At 40.7% G+C, this 22,581-nt stretch overlaps 2 protein-coding genes across 4 annotated transcripts in view; one reads left to right on the forward strand and one right to left on the reverse strand.

Moving 5' to 3' along the window:
• LOC134213601 (protein Shroom) overlaps nt 1-22,581 on the forward strand; it is a 929,824-nt gene that overhangs the window by 520,017 nt on the left and 387,226 nt on the right. The gene's annotated exons all lie outside the window — the stretch shown is intronic.
• LOC134218011 (uncharacterized) lies at nt 14,324-17,289 on the reverse strand. The gene is given in 2 exon segments (XM_062696886.1): nt 14,324-15,697; nt 15,700-17,289. Coding segments are annotated over 2 exon segments (2,583 nt in total). The 5' UTR covers nt 17,053-17,289; the 3' UTR covers nt 14,324-14,467.

The following is a 22,581-nucleotide window of genomic DNA, read 5'->3' on the forward strand; positions in this document are numbered from 1 at the left end:
CTTCCTCCGTGTTACAACATCTTGCGATGATCGTATCGGTGGCAAGTTCAGATACTTTTCCATACTTTTAGTTTTTCAACAGAGGATTCCTCGTTTCGTTTGCCAGAGGAACTTCCGGAGGAATTCCCAGAGAAACTTCCGGAGGAATTCCCGGAGGAACTTCGGGAGGAATTCCCGGAGGCACTTCCGGAGGAATTCCCGGAGGAACTTCCGGAGGAATTCCCGAAGGAACTTCCGGAGGAACTTCCGGAGGAATTTCCGAAGGAACTTCCGGAGGAACTTCCGGAGGAATTCCCGGAGGAACTCCCGGAGGAATTCCCGGAGGAACTTCCGAAGGAATTCCCGGAGGAACTTCCGGAGGAATTCCCGGAGGAACTTCCGGAGGAATTCCCGGAGGAACTTCCGGAGGAATTCCCGGAGGAACTTCCGGAGGAATTCCCGGAGGAACTTCCGGAGGAATTCCTGGAGGAACTTCCGAAGGAATTCCCGGAGGAACTTCCGGAGGAATTCCTGGAGGAACTTCCGAAGGAATTTCTGTAGAAACATCCGAAGGAATTGCTGGAGAAACTTCCGAAGGAATTTGTGGAGAAACTTCCAAAATAATTTCTGGAGGAACTTCCGAAGGAATTCCCGGAGGAACTTCCGGAGGAATTCCTGGAAGATCTTCCGGAGGAATTCCTGGAGGAACTTCTGAAGGAATTCTTGGAGGAACTTCCGAAGGTATTTTTGGAGGAACTTCCGAAGGAACTCCTGGAGGAACTTTCGAAGAAATTCCTGGAGGAACTTTCGGAGGAATTCCTGGAGGAACTTTCGAAGGAGTTCCTGGAGGAACTATCGAAGGAATTCCTGGAGGAACTTCTGTAGGAATTCCTGGAGGAATTTTCGAAGGAATTCTTGGAGGAACTTCTGATGGAATTCCTGGAGGAACTTCCAAGGGATTTGCTGGAGGAAGTTCCGAACGAATTTCTTTAGGAACTTACTTTATTTTTCTTCTTAGTCTTATCTATCTTATTTTTATTATTTGTCTTATTTGTCTTACTTACACCAGCACCACTGTTATCACCCAAATTCTTTCCAAAGTTTTTGTGGAAACCTTGTACAGAAATCCTCTCACGATATTTTCTAATGTTGTTCTAGAAACGGCTCATGTTTTCATTTTCCAAAACCAGCTGGAGTTTGTTTATTTTGATTTTCTCATTGCGTGATTGGTCGGCGCTGCTGCTATTCTCTCGCCGAACCACTGCATGAGCGATAAATTTCTTCCGCATTGTTGCCAATTCCTTTTGTTCTCCGTTTACGGCAAATTCTCAAGCAATTGCAAACTGCATAATGATGAAATCATTTTGGCGACACTGACAGCATCATTCTGGCGGGCTGAATTGGGCTATTTTCTCTCTCAGAGAGTGCTACCACGTGCTTTTTTAACGGAAAACCCTTCCCTCAGACCTTAAGAGTCTACACGCGTAACCAAAGGACTATCAACCAGTTTCAAATATATTACATGCTCATTGCGCTTCTTAGAAATAGTCGGTGTTCACAGTATATGTTCTGGGTATCCAAAAACCCCTGGAGTAAGGCCTCAGTTATCCAAAAAATCCCTGGAATAAGATCTTAAGGTCTGCTAGCGTGACCAAAGGCCTATTATCCAAATTCAAAAACGGTACATGCTCTTTATGGTGCTTAGCATATAATGCTTTCACAGTATATGTTCCGCGTTATCTAATAAATCTCAGCCAATGACCTCTTCTTAAAACTTGTTTGCATTCCAAACAGTTCTTGTTGTTTTCATTGATTCTAGATAGTATACGACCTCCATAGAGTCAAGGTCGTCGGATTAATCTCTGTCAAACGCCTTCTTGGTACATGTTTGCATTCCAAGTAGTTCTTGTTATTGGTGTGGGCTCCAGGTAGTCTACGAACTCCATAGAGCTAAGGTCTGTGGACCGACCTCCGTAATGGATGTAGATATTGAAGAATAAACAAGTTGTGTGACGCCTTCTTGATATATGATTTCATTCCAAGTATTTCTTGTTGTTGTCATGGGCTCCAGGTAGTCTTCGAACTCCATAGAGTCAAGGTCTTCGTATCAATCTCCGTAATGGAGGCTGTTATTGGAGAATAAATAAGTTTTGTGACCCCTTCTTGGTATATGTTTGTATGTCATGCAGTTCTTGTTGTTTTCGTGGGTTCCAGGTAGTCTAAGAGCTCCATACAGTCAAGGTCTTCGTATCAATCTCCGTAATGGAGGCAGTTATCGAAGAATAAACAAGTTCCGTGACCTCTTCTTGGTATATGTTTTTATTCCAAGAAGTTATTGTTGTTGTCGTGGGCTCCAGGTAGTCTATGAGCTCCATAGAGTCAATGTCTGTGGATCAACCTTCGTAACGGATGCAGTTATTGCAGAATAAACAAGTTGTGAAACGCCTTTTTGGTATATGTTTGTATTCCAAGTAGTTCTTTTTGTTGTCATTGGCTCCAGGTAGTCTACGAACTCCATAGAGTCAAGGTCTATAGATCAATCTCTGTAATGGAGGCAGTTATCGAAGAATAAACAAGTTTTGTTACCCCTTCTTGGTATATGTTTGTGTTTCATATAGTTCTTGTTGTTTTCGTGAGTTTCAGGTAGTCTACGAACTCCATAGAGTCAAGGTCTTTGGATCAATCTCCGTAATGGAGGCAGTTATCGAAGAATAAACAAGTTGCGTGATCCCTTCTTGGTATATGTTTGTATTCCAAGTAGTTCTTGTTGTTGTCATTGGTTCAGGTAGTCTACGAACTCCTTAGAGTCAAGGTCGGTGGATCAACCTCCTCCATCGAGGCATTTATTTGAAAATAAACAAGTTGTGAAACCACTTATTGGTATATGTTTGTATTTTAAGTATTTATTTTTGTTGTCGTGGGCTCCGCAATGAAGGCATTTATTGAACATTACACACTTTGTGTGACCCCTTCTTGTTACAGTAATATTCCGATTGTATCACCCCCTTGGTAAATTTTGGGGTGATAAAGTAGAAAATGTGACAAAATCGGAACAGTTTTTATTTCAAATTTATTTGTTTCGCAAATATGAATCTGTTTATGCCTTGGAAAGACAAAATACGTGAATAGAACCAGTAATTTATTGTCGAAGAGACTTACAAACTTCATTCATAATAAGCTACAGGCGGTAAAAGTTGTTTCATGAAAATCATTGTTGTTTGCGGCAAATTGGGTCGAAAACGTGATAAAATCGGGGGTAGACAAAATCGGGGAGTGACAAAATCGGGTCAATACTGTATATGTTCGCATTTCATGTAGTGCTTTTTATTGTCATGGGTTCGAAGTAGTCTACGAACTCCGTAAAGTCAAGGTCTGCAGATCAACATCCGTAGTTGAGGCAGTTGTTGAGGAATAGGCAAGTTGTGTGACCGCTTCTTGCTATATGATTGCATGAGTAGTTCTTATTGTTGCCATTGGTTCCATGTAGCCAACGAACTTCATAGAGTCAAGACCTGCTGATCAACCTCCGTGATGGAGCCAATAATTGAAAAAATAACAATTTGGGCAATTTGTTTTGGATGCATTCCATTCTACGTACCATAAAGGGCATGCATAACTATTCAAATAGGCCGAAAGAACTCTGCTTACGCGTGAAGTTCTTGAGGATTTTTCAAGGGTTTTATTGGATAACCATGCAATGAAGCGGTCAATTAAATGTTCCACAAAGGGCATATGCCACTTTTGAAACAATCCGAAAAGTATCTGGTTACGTGTGGAGATCCTGAAGCGTATTCTAGCTAGTATCACAAAACACATAGGTCCAAGCTCCAGGAGGATCTCAAAAAACTTTGAATACTTGAGAATGATGATGAACGTCTTACTGTGCGTCATCAAGGATCTGCACCCCTTATGACTTCTTGATTTCTCGGCGTACCAAGAACATCTGAAGGGCTCAGCACTCAATAAAATTGGACGACCATGATAACGAAAACAATTTGGACGACCCTAATACCGAAATTGGTAAAAGACTAAAAGTAAGTTGAATATCAAACTTTGCTTACCTAAAAGATGGCAAACTTTTTTTATGCTCCAAATTCCTAATAGCGCTTCTTCTTTTTACACCCTAAATTCGAAATAACGCGCCCTCTTTTTACGCTCTGATTCCATTTACGCTCTCCCGTTTTGGGCGCAAAAAGAGGTTTTGCAGTACATATGTTGTGATCGTAGTATTTTCCAAGAACATGTACCAGCATGTACCACTTTTGAAACCAATTGACAGACTTTCGGTTACGCGTGTAGAATCTATACCCTTTCTCCAGGATTTTCTTGTATGGCTGAGGACTTATCCGAGAGATTTTTTCAATAGCGATGGATGGGGCAGCATTTCGACGGTGGAGGTGTGAGTCGGCGCGTTGTCGTGGTGGAACAGCACTCGCGCTGACAGCTTTCTCATATCCAATTCTTCGTGTAGAATTTGATGAACTGTTCCTTCTGCGATGCCTACAGTCTCAGCTATCTCGCGAACCTTCAATCAGCGGTTCATCAAAAAACGTGGTTCATCAAAAAACCGACGTGTGGCCACGAACAAACTCGTTGAACCAATTCTTGACGGTCGCCATCGAAAGAGACGAGTCGCCGCACACAGCATCCAAGCGATCTTTGATTTTGCTGCGCGTTTTCCCTTCCAAAAACAGAAATCGAATAACCGAGCGATATTGCTCTTTTTCCAGTTTTGAAATACTCACCAACACACTTGCTTCCAAAAACTATCAACACAAAACTAATGAAAGTAATAAGCTGAAACTTTGACAGTATTCTTCTTAGAAGAACTTATTTGCAATAGTAGCGCCATCGTGCGGTGAGGTTAAGAATTTATTGAACGGCCCTCATAAACTCGTTTTGATTTGATGATTTCCACTTCCATGCTGTAAGCGTTGCATCTTTTGTGCCACCCGCTTCGTTCTTCCAGTCCACTTCAAGCACAAGGGCGCTGTCAGTCGAGACATGCCGAGATCGGAAGAAAACCCTTGCTCCACCATTGACAGACTTGATCGGCTATCAACTGGTTATCAATGCGATCCTTCGCGGCTATTCATCCCATAGTTCGAGAAAATTGTTTGGTGAACTTTTGGACGCCGGTATTGTGGATATTGGATACTCCGCGACCGAGGACGATAACCGGAATTTACCGAAAAAAAAAGTTTTTTCGATAGGATTGATAAATATCATAACTTCGTGAAAAACTACTGTCGGTGTTATCTCCCTGTATCGAGTAGCGAGTCATAATGCTGCATAGGATGGTGCATATACGAGCATCCGTCCGTACGGCAAGGGTTCTTTACTTCACAGGCGAAGTGTTTCATCAAGCATTTTCTACACAAAGTCCTTGCGAGGTGTGTTGAGTTTTTGGCGAAGCTTTCGTGTTTCCTGCTAGCGAAAGCAGTTGCTTTTCACACTTTGCCTCCATCTGGTCGCATTTTTTTTCTAGAATAGACGATTCTTCTGTTACCGCTTCTGTTTATATCATTTCACGTTCTGCTTGTCCAAAGTCTCTCTGCTCTTCGACTTTATTCCGTCCACAGCTTTTAGAAGTAGTCGATTAGGGACAACAAAATTACGGTTTAACGGTTCCTGTCAGGGGGAGAAGGCGGAGCACTGAAGCCGTACCCCGACATGTGCGACATCTGGATTTGGTTCTAAAATGTCAACAACAGTGTTAATTCTCTATCACCTTTTTGTTATGGCGAGGCAATTTTTAAGCACACTTTTGTTTTCGATATTTTATCAAAATCAAACACACAATCATGAAGCAATATATAGCGATGTAGCATGCTTGAGAAATCTGCTTGATTATAGAGAAACGAAAAAGAATTTATTTGCTGTAACTAATCGAATATATAGAGTGGGGCGTTACGGTCATTTTTTCAAATTAATGGTTTTTCGAAGCCATTCTGGGTCCTGAACAATTGTGCAGAATTTGGGACTGATTGGTGGCTTCCTCGCATCGCATCGCATCGCGTTTGAAGTTTGTATGGAAATTAGTATGTGAGAACGTATATTTTTACATTTCTACTACTAGAGGATTCAGTTCATCGTAAGCCAAGTGGCACATTGCGTTAAAGTAAAACCCAAAGGATTTCGAAAAACTTTGCTGAAGAAGGCATGTTGCTGTAACGTCCACGAAAAAAGTTTTAATGCTTCGAAGTGTTTAAACCATATGCAAAAAATCGTTTATTATGCCAGCACTGCCGAACTACGTAGACCAATAATTTAACTGAGTGTTATTTCAAAATAATTGATCTTATAGGGCTTTAGAGCTAATGGGAGCTATTCGGAATCATTTCACAAAGAAAAAAATCCAACAAGAAGGAAGATGGGTTTTGCCTTTCGATAACCATAGGCTGTCCGGTAGTGCTGGCAGAAACATTGATTTCTTGCATATGGTTTGAACAATCAATTTTCGAAACGTAATAACATTTTTTGTGGACCTTCCAGCTACGTACCTTCTTCGGCAAAGTTTTCCGGCATCTTTCTGTCTATATGCTAACGTATTGAGTCACGTGATTGATGATAAATTGAAACTGGTAAGAGCTAAAATATAAAAAAAATCGTTTCCCATACTAATCTCCATGTAAATTTAAAACGCGATGCGGCATGCGAGGTCGCAACCAATCGAGCCCATATTTTGCACAGTTGATTGGGGTCCCAAAACGATTCAGAAAAACCTTGATCTCACGATTGCGCCCTAATACTCTAAGCTTCGATGCAGAGTACACCAGCTTTGTTCGTCAGTGACAGGCGTACGAGGCCCTTGGTTCTCGTAGGTGTTTTGCACTCTTTGTTACTTTATTTAAGAATTAGAATGACAGATTTCTTTAAAACTGGGAATAACTTCACTGGTTTAACCAGTGAAGTTATTCCTAGTTTGAAAGAAATCTGTCATCTGTCTACTAATAGCTATGAACCATGTACTTCAAGCGATCGTCAAAGAAGGATCATTCATATGTTGGTCGACTTTTCGCAGACTATGTTTAGTCTGACCTGCTTCGCAAAAGGATCCAAGGGAGATAGTAGACCTTTCTTTTCTGCATCTTACCTTACAAGTTGCTCTCAGTACAAATCGAAACACACCATTACCTTATATCGTTTAAGATTTCTGCCGAATTCGTAGGGTAACCGACGGTAATGTTGGCCCTGGATGTAGCATTGGCTCATCACGCAAATTAATCAATATTTCAGCGATAATACGTCGATTAGTAGGGAAATATTAACCATTGCTTCTTTAGAAAAGTGTATCAAACATATATCTGCCTCATAACTCTAGATTTATACACTTCTTAAACTATTAAAAGCAATTATCTTGCGTGAAAAATCACTTTGACTCGGTTTTTTTAGCAGCCATGTTTCGCTGACTTATGCAGGCTTGCTGTGCTAGAGTTTTTCTTTTGCCCAATAAAAGAGTTTTATGAATGAACATACCTGCTTTCGCACATCAGATGAATGGATAACAACCACACTATGTCAGCTATCATTTTTATTTCACTATTTCCATTAGTATAGTGACATAATTAACCAAAACAGTTTTGGACAATACTGGGGGCACCCGTAGCCAAATGGTGGCATGCGCTTTCGATTTGTAGCACTACGTTAGTATAGGTGAAACTCTAAAATCAAAACATTCTCACCAATAACCCGTACTGGAGAAAATAACCGAAAGCTGCAGATGGAATATCCGATGGTTGCGATTAGTTTGCTAAAATTTTGTTGTAAAAACAGGTTAATCCACTCAACGGTTAAGTTTCATTCGCAAATAACATAACGCTAAACTCAACCCACACCAAGCCTCTAGTAATGCTTCATGTATGGTAGGTTTCTGAAATTTATAAAGTCCTTAACGCTCAGACAAGTACCTTCCCACAACCTAAAACGTCTTGTAGTGGGCCCACCTCGTCATGTAGGGCCCACCCTCATGATGCTTTTCTGGAATCACGATATAATCGCTTTCATTCGCAGAACATACCAAAAATAATTGCCTACCTTACGGCTTTCAAACACGATTCAAGCAAAAGCGATTCAAGCATCAACCTTTCGTGGTTCGATACACCATTTTCTTCATAATTTCGCAAATAAATGATTCAATTAGTGTAAGAATATTTAGTTTTATCATCTTTCGCACGAATCCATTTCTCATTTAATAATGGAAAGATACAATGGATCGTATGTTTCATTAGATAAACTTTCAACGTCATTTCATGGGAATAATTTCAAGTCAAATTACTTGACAAATACCTTCATCGTAATTTAGATTTATTATTGCTTGCAAAAAGTATTTTGATCTGTAAAATGATACCGAAAAAGTATTCTCTCAAGTCGGGAAGTTGAAACACGTGAGAGTTTTGAGAGGATTCACAACAGCTGATCGATACAGAGAGGAGTGGAATCAAACGCACGTACCAATCATGAAACTTCAATGCAGGCAGAGTTAAAAACAAGCATCCAATAATTGTATTTATGAATAATTGTGTAATAATATCAGGTAGTTGGCACAGTTATAACTGTTTATGCACAGTACAAAGCAAGGAATTGCCTTGAATAAGTTTTACAATTGGCTTTCTTCAGAAGTGCGTTATGCATCATCCCCACCTAAAGCATTGTTGACGTTTTGGAAAAAAGTTTATTTGAGAGTATCGCGAGAGCGAAAGCAACACAACTGCCATGGTTTCAACTAGCAGTAAATCTCAAAATTATGCGGCAACCAATAATTACCGTATGCAATTTGTTTGAAGGCACAACATGAGGGCTAGAACATGTAGCCTTTTTGCAATTGCAGTTTTTAATACAGTTTTAATTTTCTAAACTTCTTCACTTGCAAATATGGTAAATATTTGGGAAATAAATGATTCATATAATAGTATTTTCGTTAGCATGTCCTTGGTAAGCGTGCTATTGGGGTAATCTGAAACGCACTCTCACAATCAGTGTGGTAGTATTTTACATGCAACCAATTAGAATTCACGCTCAATATGATGATTTGATCTTCTCTGTTTGTTTGCATGCTGCCTTTATTCAACGCAAGCAAAATGACTGGTACTATAAACAGCAACCCATCTTTATCTCTCGTATGTTCGAAATCAACAATCACTCGTCCCAAGTGGGCTGAAAAATTATCCACCTGATAGGGACAAGGATGCCGACGTTTTGTCCATTTCTCTCGAGACTTTCGCTGGTTTTAATGAGATATTGAGGACATTCATCGCCGTTTTTGCTATTTGGCGTCAAAACCAAATGTAAGCAAGCCGGCTGGTGGAATAATTCTGGTTGGAAATGCAATATATGAAGATTTATAACGATAAATGTGCTCAACCGTAGCATAATGGGCCAAGGTTTGAGCCGTTACCCCTACAAGTTATCTTTTTGTTTATTCTAAAGAATGAAAGTAATCTGTTTGTGTTTTGCACATACGTGTTCCTTACATAAACTATTATCTCTCTTAACTCTCTTACACCGTATACACGTGTAAGAGCGTTTACACAAAAACTACTGTTATATAAAAAAGTTTGAAATAAGTTTCAAAAATTAGATCAAATTGTTATCCTATATTTCCTTCTACAGTATTGTTTTGAAAATTACTTTTATGAATTTTAATGTATATAATTTTAAATAAGACGAATTTCAAAAACCGACGAATAAATACCAGTTCCGAACTGAAAACCCAAAATAATAATAAAGATTAATAATAATGTTCCTTTTTATATTGAACAAAATCTCAAGCGTGCATTACACCGCAGCTGCTTAATTCACTAACGCGGAGCATGCTCTCATGCTCTCGCGGCATAACCGCCACATTTGTTTTCGTATTTCTGTTTTGACCATCTTCGTCCCTGGGCTAATGATTGTACATTGCTTGATGATTGCAACGCGCCGTACTTTGGTGATGATAATGGCGGTAGGGTGACGTCGTTTTGCCGCTCTCTTCTTTTACTGATGTCGCAGTTTTGTGGTCAGATCGCCTAGCGGTAACGAGGTGGCCGACGTTGTTGTCGCGGTACGCGCGCCGCGACGCCCTAATTCTACCGATGATGATGATGATTGAGCGCAGCTCTTTAACTCAGCAGCTGCTGAGAGAAAGAGCGACGGAGACATTAACTCTGGATTAACTATAGGGCTCCCCATCGGCGCAAACACCTTGGATCCCGTTCGTTAGTTAGTCTTTCGCGTTAGTGCTCCACGAGAGGAGGTGTCCGCTGGCTTACGTTGCGTTCATTTTGCGTTTGCCCGGCCGCTTCTGGTCCGGATGTTTTATTGTGCAAAACTTGTTCGCCCGTCGCGCAACAGCGCGCCATTGTCGTTGACGTCGTGTGCCGTTGGAAAGTGCAATACGCTGCCGCCGCTGCCAATTATAATGCCATGAGCGGCGCTGTTGTGGCTGCGCATCAGTGAAATAGCTTTCTTTCTGGAAAATGAAGACAACGTGAACAACTTCGTTATTATGATGAAGGAAATGTGATTGCGAATTGTTTTTATGGTTGATGTAAATGAAGTTTTGGCAGGGCGACGAGTACCTGGCATAAAGTGACCTTGTGCGAAGCCTTGTTATATATGAACCAAAGGTGAACCGCGCAAGTCAGGGTTGAAGTGTGTGAGGTGACATCATCAAACCTGGCTGAATATGAAGACGACCCGATAAGCAATTATCGATACTGTTTCCCTATGTAACTAATCGGAAGAACCAATCAATTGTGTAGGCTAAGATTTGTCTACGGAGCTTGTGCAATGTGAACAGCGTCTGTGAGTAACACGAGACGAGACGTTGAGGTCAGATCAGTGATCAACAACGACAACGGAGTGAATTTGTTCAGTGCGAAGTCTGACAAAAAAGGTTCCCAGTGGAGCGCGCGCAGCTCTTGAGTGAAAATCCGGAAGAAGGAAAACGAGTGAAATCTGTCAAGTTCCGCTCCGGAGACGGGAATTAATTGAGCTTAGTGTGTGAAGTTTCGTAGGCTGTGAAGGCGATAACTGGGTCAACGGTGACAGTAACATCACCGTTGCGAATAGTCTTCAGTAGCCGGGACGTGGTCAGCGCTGCCGCTGCTGTCGTGAGCTGGAAATTAGACGTAATCAACGTGTGACCATCGGAAGAGCCGCGCAGCATCATCAAAATGGTTTTCGGCAACCGGTTTCGTATTGGAAGGTAGGCCAACCACCACTTCCGAGTCTCGTCTATTTCGAGTGTAGTGAAATTGATTATACGAGTCTCTCTCTCTCCCGCTTGTTGATTTGTTCAATTATTGTCCAGCATGGGTCCAGTTTTTTGCCGGTTTTTTAGGAACCCTTTTCGGTGACTTTTTTTTAGAAAGTAGAACTTCGGGTTTTACTTCTCGCAGCCAAGCGAAACGTATGAAGCAGACAACCTTGCCGCCAGGCTGCGCCGAACGACGAAAGGAATGTACGTTGCATTATGCAATGCACAAATGCGACTATGGTTGAAGAGGGAGACCTGTTGCTGCCACGCAACGTCGCAATTGCACTTCAGACTGTGTAAAAAGGACTATCAAGAGATGTGCGGAGCTGGTGGCAATCTTTTAATTCGTTAAATACACACTGGGTTGCGTTTAAAATTCGTTAATGGGCTGTTCAGTGATTAAAAGGAATGCGACGAATTGTTGCGAACTGAAGGACGCCAACACTTGTTGAGTTGGTATGTGAGAGTATTTGCAGATTGGCTTCATGATAGTACTTTCTAGTTCTCTTAGGCAGCGCGAGCTAGCTTTATTTTTATTTATTTACAAGGTTTATATATTTTATGTATAAACATTAAATATTTGATCGTTTGACACAAGGCCCGAACTCCACTGAGTAAAAGTCCGGAGTGCTACTTCTCTCTCTACTAAATTTTAGGATCCAACAAAGCATGATATTTGAATGTTTTGATTTTTCTTAATCGTGGCATGCTGCGATGAGTTCCAATATTTTCTTCCTCTTGAATGTCGATTGGAAGGAACTCACGCCAACATTATCGATCGCAAAATACTGGCTGAACAAAATCAGAATATTTGACTCTTAGAGCCAGTTTCTGCAATATGCATTATTTTCCCTTCAATATCATTGTAGAAGAACTTTTTGTTTTTAAATTTTTCTATTATTATAGTCAGAAAGTTTATAAGTTTCGCTCAACCCAACGCTGATATAGTGTTCTGTACCAGATATCCATAATCGACTAAAGCATTTCAAATGATGTTCTTTGACGCTCAGCTCTGTATTAATCGAGAAATCTCGTTGGATTCCCAAAAACTTTGATAGGTACAGAAAATCATTGGTGTTGCGTTCGTCTTAAACGAATGTAAAGCTCGACACTGGTCTTTGAAAGCTTTATCAATTTTCTTCGAACCTAGAATACATTATTCATAAATTAGTTAATTAAATTCTTTTTTTTTTTAGCTTACAATTCAATGGCCCGACACAACAAACTAATTAAGATTAGTCCTGTTAGAATTAATTCTAGGATGATTTAAAAAAAAAAGGCAATTCTATATCCTACAACTTATTTGTCGATAATTATATAAAACTTATTATTGCCTGAGAAATTTCTTGTACGAGTTGTCACCTAACTTCATTTTTTACACCTACTGGGACCTTTTCACCGGTGTAGTTTTTAAAATCCATAAGAAAGAGTTCCAACTTCTATCTTTTTTTAACTTTTACTTACCTCTCCTTGATCTTTTCAGAAAAGAATTTTCAGAAAATAGCAGCAAAATCCCTAGACACTTTACTAGATAAGTCTGCCGAAAGAAATGCCTTCAAAACATTTAGATTCGATGCAAGCATATGATACGCTGCATCGTATTTGTAAGGGTTATCCTGAAATGCGATGCATCTTTTTGGATTAGGTTTAGTTCGAAAGCTAAAGATACGCTCGATTTAGTTAACAATTACTCACAATACTCTGAAAAAACTTGAAATTCTTAAGAAATTATTTTGAGCTTTTTAGTGGAATGTCTTCACTTGTCATAAGACGAGTTTGTACAATCCCATTTAATTCCACCACTTAATTGTACCTTGACAGATACGTATTTCGACCTCAACAGTAAGGTCGTCCTCAATGTCTCGTACTACGAGACACTCAGTGTAAGTACGAGACACTGAGGACGACCTTACTATTGAGGTTGAAATACGTATCTGTCAAGGTACAATTAAGTAGTGGAATTAAATGGGATTGTACAAACTCGTCTTATGACAAGTTGAAATTCTTAAAGGATTGATCATTTGCTGATAAATTCCATTGCAAAATCAGGATTTGTTAGAAAATCTATAGTAACCTAAGCAATATATGCCATTTGAAACTAAAACAACTTGACCAAAATTTCATGAATCCTCAATATCAAGACAATACTGGTAGCTCAATATTTTACTTGATTTTTTTTTTGTTCAATCAAAATCTTAGAAATTTCAAAATCTTAAAAATGTTATCTGACATTGATCCTTATCGCGAAATATAATAATTGCTCAAAATTCATAAACTTAACCATAATAATCAAAGGGCTAGATATGCGAAATACTTGCTTGTGCAAAGTATCAAATTTTTTTAGGGGGACAAGACAATATTTTTTATCCTGCTTTTTTTAAATCAATTGAACATTGAACAAAAAAGAATTTAACTCTGGAAGATTTTTCGCCCGCTATGAGAACTTTCCATGAGTCATTCACCATTAAGTTTCAGCATCATAATGTTTCCCGCTCTTTTAAAATGCATTGTACGAAAAAATAGTGTCCGATTAGGTTGTATATATATGAAAAATAATAATTAAAAGATTTTCGCTCACTTGGACGCATTTTCAAGGCCTCCCCTATTAATCAATATTTGGAAGATTTTCCGCTCATTAAAACATTTAACCTTCAAATGATTTTGCACCCACTTGCTTTTATTTTTGAAAATCTTTCGCCCTCTTATATTCTCAAATCTTCCTCAACAGATGTTACGTGAGAATTGTGCTGTAAGCCCCTGACATAATGTCTATCTCGTTTGTATGCGTCTAAGTATTAGCTTTAGTGTTTGACAAGATGCGCCAATATTGTTGACAAGATGCGATAAATAGCAGAATGGGTGCTTATAATTAGAACGGATTAAAACCTTCGGTTTTGTATAAGAAACACCGAAGTTGTAAGTAGATATATTTTATTTTGTATTCTATATGTGTTTTACTGAAATCTTAATAAATTGCAGCTTTATAGCGTGTGACAATGAAACTCTGCGTGATTATTGTCCTGCTAAAAGAGCGGTGTACGTGCTATGTCTTATACTATAAAGAATTTCGTTCGAAGGGTTTTTTTTTGCGTTTTGTCAAAGCTGACGATAAATAAAGTTTTATTTCTAACGTAGTACTGCAACGTGTATTATTTTGAGATACTGTGAAAATCATTGATCTTCCCTTTCTCTATCCCCGGCTGAGTTAACATGCGATGAACTCAAAAGAACTTACCGAATGGAGATTCACTCCTCACCGCCTTCAAGTATGTACCGGATGTTTTCGATAACATCGTCCGGTACATCCAAAGGCTTTTCACTCAACTTACCCGTCTCTGGATTGGTTACGTAGATTTCGTAGATGGTTCTGGTCGGTTCGTTTGTGTCTTGACTCTCCACCAGTACCAGTGAGTTGATGTCAATGTCCTCAAGCGGTCCCAGCCCGCGTGGCTCCTCCTCTGGCTCAAGTTGGTCTTCTGATTTTGTATATTGGACCGGTTTCTCCATCTGATCTTCGGAATATTCCGATTCATGACAATCGTTAGAATCCTCCATTGGTGACTCAACCAAGTCCACTTCCGGCTTCGTTTGTATTGATTCAGAAGACGGATTGGTCTCGACGGGACTGTTTAGATCTGGGTTTATGTCCGAGCATGTTTCTTGCGATGTCGTACTTCCTTGAATATCCGATTTCACCGTTGTTCGACTGACATCGAAATCCGGACTGTGGATCGTGTGTAGATCGTACTGAAGAGGAGGTGACTGCACAGATTCGGGATGTAATGGCGTTGCACAGTACGTTGATTCCGTCTTAACCGGATTTGTTACGGCGGCTGTGCAATTATTCAGGTAAACGATCTCACATCCACCGCAATACTTGGATTCGATTGAATCGATACCCAGATCTTGGTCGCTTCCGGACGTTTTCGACCTTTGATAAGTGACCGTAGTCTCGCTATTGTCCAGGTCCTGAAGAGTTACGATACTGGATGAATCCAGACTTGCGGTGCTGAGGCTTTCAAAGATTTGGACAGGATAAGCAGCTGGCTCGGCTTTTATTGCGTACAGACTCTTCGGTTGCTCATCAACTATGTCAATCTCCATAGCTTCGATGTTGAGGTGTGACTCACTGGGCTCGTTCGAAGAGCTTTCTGTGAATGTCTGTGGTTCTGCGTCTTCGGTTGTGCCGACCTGTTGGAAATCCCCGTTCGGAATGTAAGGAACGCTATCGACCTGCGATACCTGATCCTTATCGTGTGGTGTTGCGCCAGTCGGCTCGTCACCGTCGGAGACACAAACGATTGGTTCGTCATCATCGGTCTCTTCAGCTACAGGAAGTGCTTTCGAAGTCCTTTTCCTCGAACGTGTTTTCGGTTCGGTTATTGGTACGGAACGCTGTTCTTTCCGGGTATCGTTTCGTTTGCGTTTGGGTACAGCCTCGTCCATCAGCGCTTCGGCATTTGCTATCTCTTCTATGTGTCTACCAAGACCCGAGCTGATTTGCTTAATTTCTTTTTAGGGTTTCGATTTTTGCTTTGATTCATTTGAAGCTTTTTCGACAGCTTTTGTTGTTTTAACTTTTCTTCAAGTTTTGCCTTGACCTGCCGTTCCTGTTCACGTTGCCGTTCGATTTCTTCGTCCTCTTCCTGGAATTGTTGCCTAAGCTCTTCAATGTTGAATTCCTTTGGGAAGAGTAGTGCTTTGTTAATCAACTTTAAGTTGAGACGTACTTCTTTTTTAAACTTTAATTTCAAATCCCTTCGAGTACGATTAGGAAAAAGCTGAATCATCATTGAAAAGTCGGTCCCGATTGTGTGCAAGCATCTATAAAAGCGAATTGTCCCCTCCGGGGGCCAATCCCTTGTCCGTTTGTACCGGCTGTAGTAGCCGGAATTTCCACTGAATTCGTCCACGTAAACAATCTCCGTCTTGGCCAGACTATCCCTCATGGCCTTTTCGCGCTCATTCTCCACCACCAAGGTGGCTTCGTCGAGAATCATCTCACCATTTGGACCCAATTTAATCTGCGGCGTCAGCTGAACCGGTGGCGGGGCACTCGGTGGTTCCACAGGTGGTGGCATTATCGACGGAGCTGGTGTTGGAGAGCGCGATTTGCTAACGCTTCGCGATTCCCTATCAATTGTGCGAGCGCTATTATCCACGGATCCTTTCTTATTAGGAGCGGGGGTTTTCATTGGATTCTTGGCAGGATTGTAGTAGATCATATCGAACATGGTCAAGGATTGTTTATCGACATTCTGAATGTTGTTCAGCCGCTTCCGGAGGTCCCTTTTGGCATCTGACGCCTTTTGTGATTCCTCCTGCTTGATCGTTTTACGAGATTTCAAACTTACGTCGGAATAGGACTTGTTGGAAGTCATGGATTCTGTTCTAATTCTCTTCCGCGGGCTGTTCAGTGCATTTATATAAGCAAACTTTGAATCCAGCTTTTTAGGCGAATGTGGTTCTTCGGTGTTGATCTCTAAGGGAGAATGTGGAGTAGGAGCTGGCGTTGTAACAACTGGAGGTTCATCAACAGGTTTTGGAAATTTAAATGCGGACTGCTCCATACTAAGAACAGGAATGGAAGCAGGTTTCTGTTCCGGCTTGCTGGCTGGTCGCTTCACCTCCACTTCCGTCGGCGAGGAAAGTTTAATTGCCCCAGTTTCGGCAAATTGTTCTTCCGGGATCTCGCTTTCATTACTGAGCGTTTCATGGATCGATTTGATCACTGGTTTTGTTTCACCACCGAAAGTGGTAGTCGGAGTTTTGGCAGGTCGACGAATCGCGAGATTCGCGGCAACCTTTACACGCGGCCTTCGCATAGACATGTTGGCTGGTTCTTAAACTAGGCCGGGTACTGTTTATTTACTTGACGGAAATTTGTTCACCACTGCTCAGATTAAGTTGAAAATCACCGAACTTCTGGATGTCAACGAAGAAACTACATTTCAATCAAACGAGCTTTTCTTGACTATATCAATTGAGCCCGTAATTCTATTTTGCACACTTTTAATACGCTTCTAGATATATTAAGGTATGTAATTTAATAAACTAATTTTCTTTGAAAAAAATTTTTGAAAAAAATTTTAAACTTGGCAGAAATAAATGTTGCGTAAAACGATAATTTGAACAAAATTATGTCTAAAACAGAGAGTCAATGTTTTGTGCAGATACTTTGACTCTCTGTTTTAGACATAAATTTTGTTCAAATTATCGTTTTACGCAACATTTATTTCTGCCAAGTTTAAAATTAAACATCCCTAGGCAAAAAAGTGTAGGCTAGATGGAAGCCATTAACAGAAAATAATCAGAAGTTAAACTCAGGGTGGCCACCGAACCGAGAAAAACGGGAAAAGCGGGAAAAAGACGGGAAATTGAAGTCACCGGGAAAAAAAAGCGGGAAAAACCGGGAATTCAGAACATGTACCGGGAAAAAATAAATTTTCGTGAAGTTACATTCAAAATTCTTCAAAATTTTCAATGAAGTTGATATAAGAAAAGTTTTACTCTTTTATGTTTATTACTCAGTCGCACTGAATTATTTGATTTTAGTACACGGTGTGTGAAGAACAAAAATTAAGTAGATCTTTTTCCCAAATCTAATTTGTGTTATCACTAGATCACTAGATGAGATGCTTCTACTTTTTTGTAGTTTTCAATTGCATGGAATTCGAAAAAAATATGTTGTTAAATATATAATTTAACACTTATTCAAGAGTTCAGAAAAAAATTAAGGCTCTTTTTAGTGGAATGTATTCAACCGTCTGAAACGAGTTAAGTACTCTCCATTTAATTCCACCAATTATTTCGATATCTTTGCAGATACGTATTACGACCGCAACTGTGTGGTCGTCTTCAGTGTCTCGTACTTTACTCGACTTTGTCGAGTCAAGTTGAGTCAAGTACGAGACACTGAAGACGACCACACAGTTGTGGTCGAAATACGTATCTACAAAGATATCGAAATAATTGGTGGAATTAAATGGAGAGTACTTAACTCGTCTTAGACTTATTCGAGAGGTGTTTATTATTATGTTTAAAAATTATGCAAATCATTGGAAATTGTTAATTGTTTGATTTTGTCTGCAATATTTTAAAGAGTAAAATACCTTTAGTTTAGTATTTTCCACAACTAACCTAATATAATAGAAGGTAATGATGGTGAAAGATACACTGCAAGATTTTCTTCATCCTGTTACACGGAAAATAAGAAATAAGTTCCAAAATTTTGAAAATTCCAACATTGAATGGGAACGTTCAAACTTTTTAATGATAAATTCAAGATTTTATTTTATGGATAGAAAATTGAAATTAAAAAAAATACTATAAATTTAAATCGTAATATTGATTGAATTACGAAACTAATTTTTCGATTGCTCAAAGTGTGCTTACAGATATTTTGGAAAATAAAATAATAATTTTGATCATCAACAAACATTTGGGTTAAATCGGTGTTCAAATTAATTTTGTGGATTTTCAGAAAAGCGATACCAATAACTATGATGAGATAATATACTGCTCTACTTACTTTATTTCTAATTTCTCCAAGTTCAAAACTCCGATTTAATTCGAATTACTTCATAAGAGAATTGTGTCTTTCCTCACATAATTTTGCGATAATTTGAAAAGCTACCTCAGTTACTCAGGAAGGTATTCTTTTAAATAGTCTGAATAAGATCAAACCGAGAGCTGATCATTAAACACATTTCTGCTATAGTATAAGATACTACATATACGTTTTTAATGTTTTCTATGAACATTATGCTCTAAGAAGGAAGAATTAGACTAGACTGGCATGCAATGTCCATTGGCTCTGCCAGAAACATACGAAAGCTTTGCAACGAAGAAAAAAAATCTACGAAAGTTTTGCATCTAAGAAAAGAATCAAACCATTATTGTAATTAGGTGCTAATGTGGTATTGTATTACCATATTGATTAAATTCCGGCTGAAACTAGCTACATGGCCACGAAGTGCAAAATTAAGGTGTTCCTGTTGTTTAAAGCATTTCGCATAACACGCTGTTGGTAATTTAATTTATCTATATTTTAAGTTAAATAAAAGCCGGGAAAATTTGACAAAATTTATCGGGAAAAGCGGGAAAAAACCGGGAATTTGAAAATCGAATTTCAGTGGCCACCCTGTAAACTGCATTGCTTGTGAGGGGGTGTTTTTGTATAAAGTTTGCCGAATATGTGTAAGTTGTACCTTAATAAAGTTTTTTCTAAAGCTTTGTAGCTGATCCACGACATTCATTTGTCTTTTTCTGCTGGAAGCATCGGTGGTCAACAAGGCACCTCCCGCAATCGCAACAACAGAATTTCTGCTTTCCTAAAATGCTCCTTAGTTGTTCATTTATTATTCCTATCAAATAGGCTAGCTAATATATTGAAGTTAATTCCGCCGTTAGAAAGTTAATTTTTCGGCGGCTATTTGGCAAAACATGTTAAATGGAGGAAATGATATTTGGACAGTGGGTACAAAGTACTCCCCGTAATACCCCGGCTTATTGATTACTGACCTGCTAAACGGAATTGTCTCATACCCTTGTTGTTTATTGTTATTTATTGTACACAAAATGCAAACTAAAAAACCAAATGCACTACGTAAATATGTCTGTATCATTTAGAAAGATTTTTTTTAGGAGATTTTAACTGATCAAAATATGCATCCTTTCCTTCCCTCTTCGAATTCATAACATAACCCCATATCAATAACAACTGAAATCAAAGAATTGGAAGGCAAATTGTTCTGTTTGTAATTTTGGCGATTTTCCCAGCAGAGAACACGCACTCTACACCACGCACTCATCTTTCTTTTTTCAATGATCGTGCTACCCCCTCTATAACCGTCTGCTAAATAAAAAGAAAATATGCCCCAATATTAGTGAAAATGGGTCAAGCGTCGAAGCTATAATCAATTGTTAATTTTCTAAACAATGCTCAACCCCAATAACATTCCGCTTTCTCAATGACCCTTCCAGAGAGAATATGTGTTCCAAATTTGATTGAAATTGGTCAAAGGGTTCAGAAGTTACACCAAGTTGGCAGTTATCTAAAAATACTCTTCCTTCGTAACCTTCTCCCTTATCCAATGACCCTCCCAACCACACTATAATCATCTTCTTGTGGCAGAAAATATGTGTTCCAAATTTGGTTGAAATCGGTCAAGGGATCCAGAAATTACACTCAATAACTAACCCTATTAGAGTATCCCCTCTCTTCTCCTCACATCCCCTCTCCGTTTTTAAATGGCTCCCCAAAGATGATCATCTCCTTGATACAGAGAATATTCATTCATTTCATTTCATTTATTTAGTTAACATCTAAACAGATAACACTGAATCAACAATTTGACGCCACAATACACGGTTCGAGGCTGCATCTCTCCATCCTCGGATACGCCCCACGCTCGCCAAGTCGTTCTGCACCTGGTCTGCCCATCTCGCTCGCTGCGCTCCACGCCGTCTCGTACCTGCCGGATCGGAAGCGAACACCATCTTTGCCGGGTTGCTGTCCGGCATTCTTGCAACATGTCCTGCCCATCGTACCCTTCCGGCTTTAGCTACCTTCTGGATACTGGGTTCGCCGTAGAGTTGGGCGAGCTCATGGTTCATTCTTCGCCGCCACACACCGTCTTCTTGCACACCGCCAAAGATGGTCCTAAGCACCCGTCTCTCGAATACTCCGAGTGCTTGCAAGTCCTCCTCGAGCATTGTCCATGTTTCATGTCCGTAGAGGACAACCGGTCTTATAAGCGTCTTGTACATGACACATTTGGTGCGGTGGCGAATCTTTTTCGACCGCAGTTTCTTCTGGAGCCCGTAGTAGACCCGACTTCCACTGATGATGCGCCTTCGTATTTCACGGCTAACGTTGTTGTCAGCCGTTAGCAAGGATCCGAGGTAGACGAATTCCTCGACCACCTCGAAGGTATCCCCGTCTATCGTAACACTGCTTCCCAGGCGGGCCCTGTCGCGCTCGGTTCCGCCCACAAGCATGTACTTTGTCTTTGACGCATTCACCACCAGTCCAACTTTTGTTGCTTCACGTTTCAGGCGGGTGTACAGTTCTGCCACCTTTGCAAATGTTCGGCCGACAATGTCCATGTCATCCGCGAAGCAAATAAATTGACTGGATCTATTGAAAATCGTACCCCGGCTGTTACACCCGGCTCTCCGCATGACACCTTCTAGCGCAATGTTGAACAACAGGCACGAAAGTCCATCACCTTGTCTTAGTCCCCGGCGCGATTCGAACGAACTGGAGTGTTCGCCCGAAATCTTCACACAGTTTTGCACACCATCCACCGTTGCTTTGATCAGTCTGGTAAGCTTCGCAGGGAAGCTGTTCTCGTCCATAATTTTCCATAGCTCTACGCGGTCTATACTGTCGTATGCCGCCTTGAAATCAACGAACAGATGGTGCGTTGGGACCTGGTATTCACGGCATTTTTGAAGGATTTGCCGTACAGTAAAGATCTGGTCCGTTGTCGAGCGGCCGTCAACGAAGCCGGCTTGATAACTTCCCACAAACTCGTTCCGCCTGGTGACAGACGACGGAAGATGATCTGGGATATCACTTTGTAGGCGGCATTAAGGATGGTGATCGCTCGAAAGTTCTCACACTCCAGTTTGTCGCCTTTCTTGTAGATGGGGCATATAACCCCTTCCTTCCACTCCTCCGGTAGCTGTTCGGTTTCCCAGATTCTGACTATCAGTTTGTGCAGGCAAGTGGCCAGCTTTTCCGGGCCCATCTTGATGAGCTCAGCTCCGATACCATCCTTACCAGCTGCTTTATTGGTCTTTAGCTGTTGAATGGCATCCTTAACTTCCCTCAAGGTGGGGGCTGGTTGGCTTCCATCGTCCGCTGAACTGACGTTGTCATCTCCTCCGCTGCCTTGACTTTCACTGCCTGTACTCTCAGCGCCATTCAGATGTTCCTCGTAGTGCTGCTTCCACCTTTCGATCACCACACGTTCGTCCGTCAAGATGCTCCCATCCTTATCCCGGCACATTTCGGCTCGCGGCACGAAGCCTTTGCGGGATGCGTTGAGCTTCTGATAGAACTTGCGTGTATCTTAAGAACGGCACAGCTGTTCCATCTCCTCGCACTCCGCTTCTTCCAGGCGGCGTTTCTTCTCCTGAAAAAGGCGGGTCTGCTGTCTCCGCTTCCGTCTATAACGTTCCACGTTCTGCCGGGTACCTTGCTGCAGCGCGACCGCCCGCGCTGCGTCCTTCTCCTCCAGAATCTGTCTGCACTCTTCGTCGAACCAATCGTTCCGTCGACTTCGACCCATATACCCGACGTTGTTCTCCGCTGCGTCGTTAATGGCTGCTTTGACTGTATTCCAGCAGTC

The sequence above is a fragment of the Armigeres subalbatus genome, chromosome 2 (assembly GCF_024139115.2).
Source record: "Armigeres subalbatus isolate Guangzhou_Male chromosome 2, GZ_Asu_2, whole genome shotgun sequence".
Taxonomy (NCBI): Eukaryota; Metazoa; Arthropoda; class Insecta; order Diptera; family Culicidae; genus Armigeres; species Armigeres subalbatus.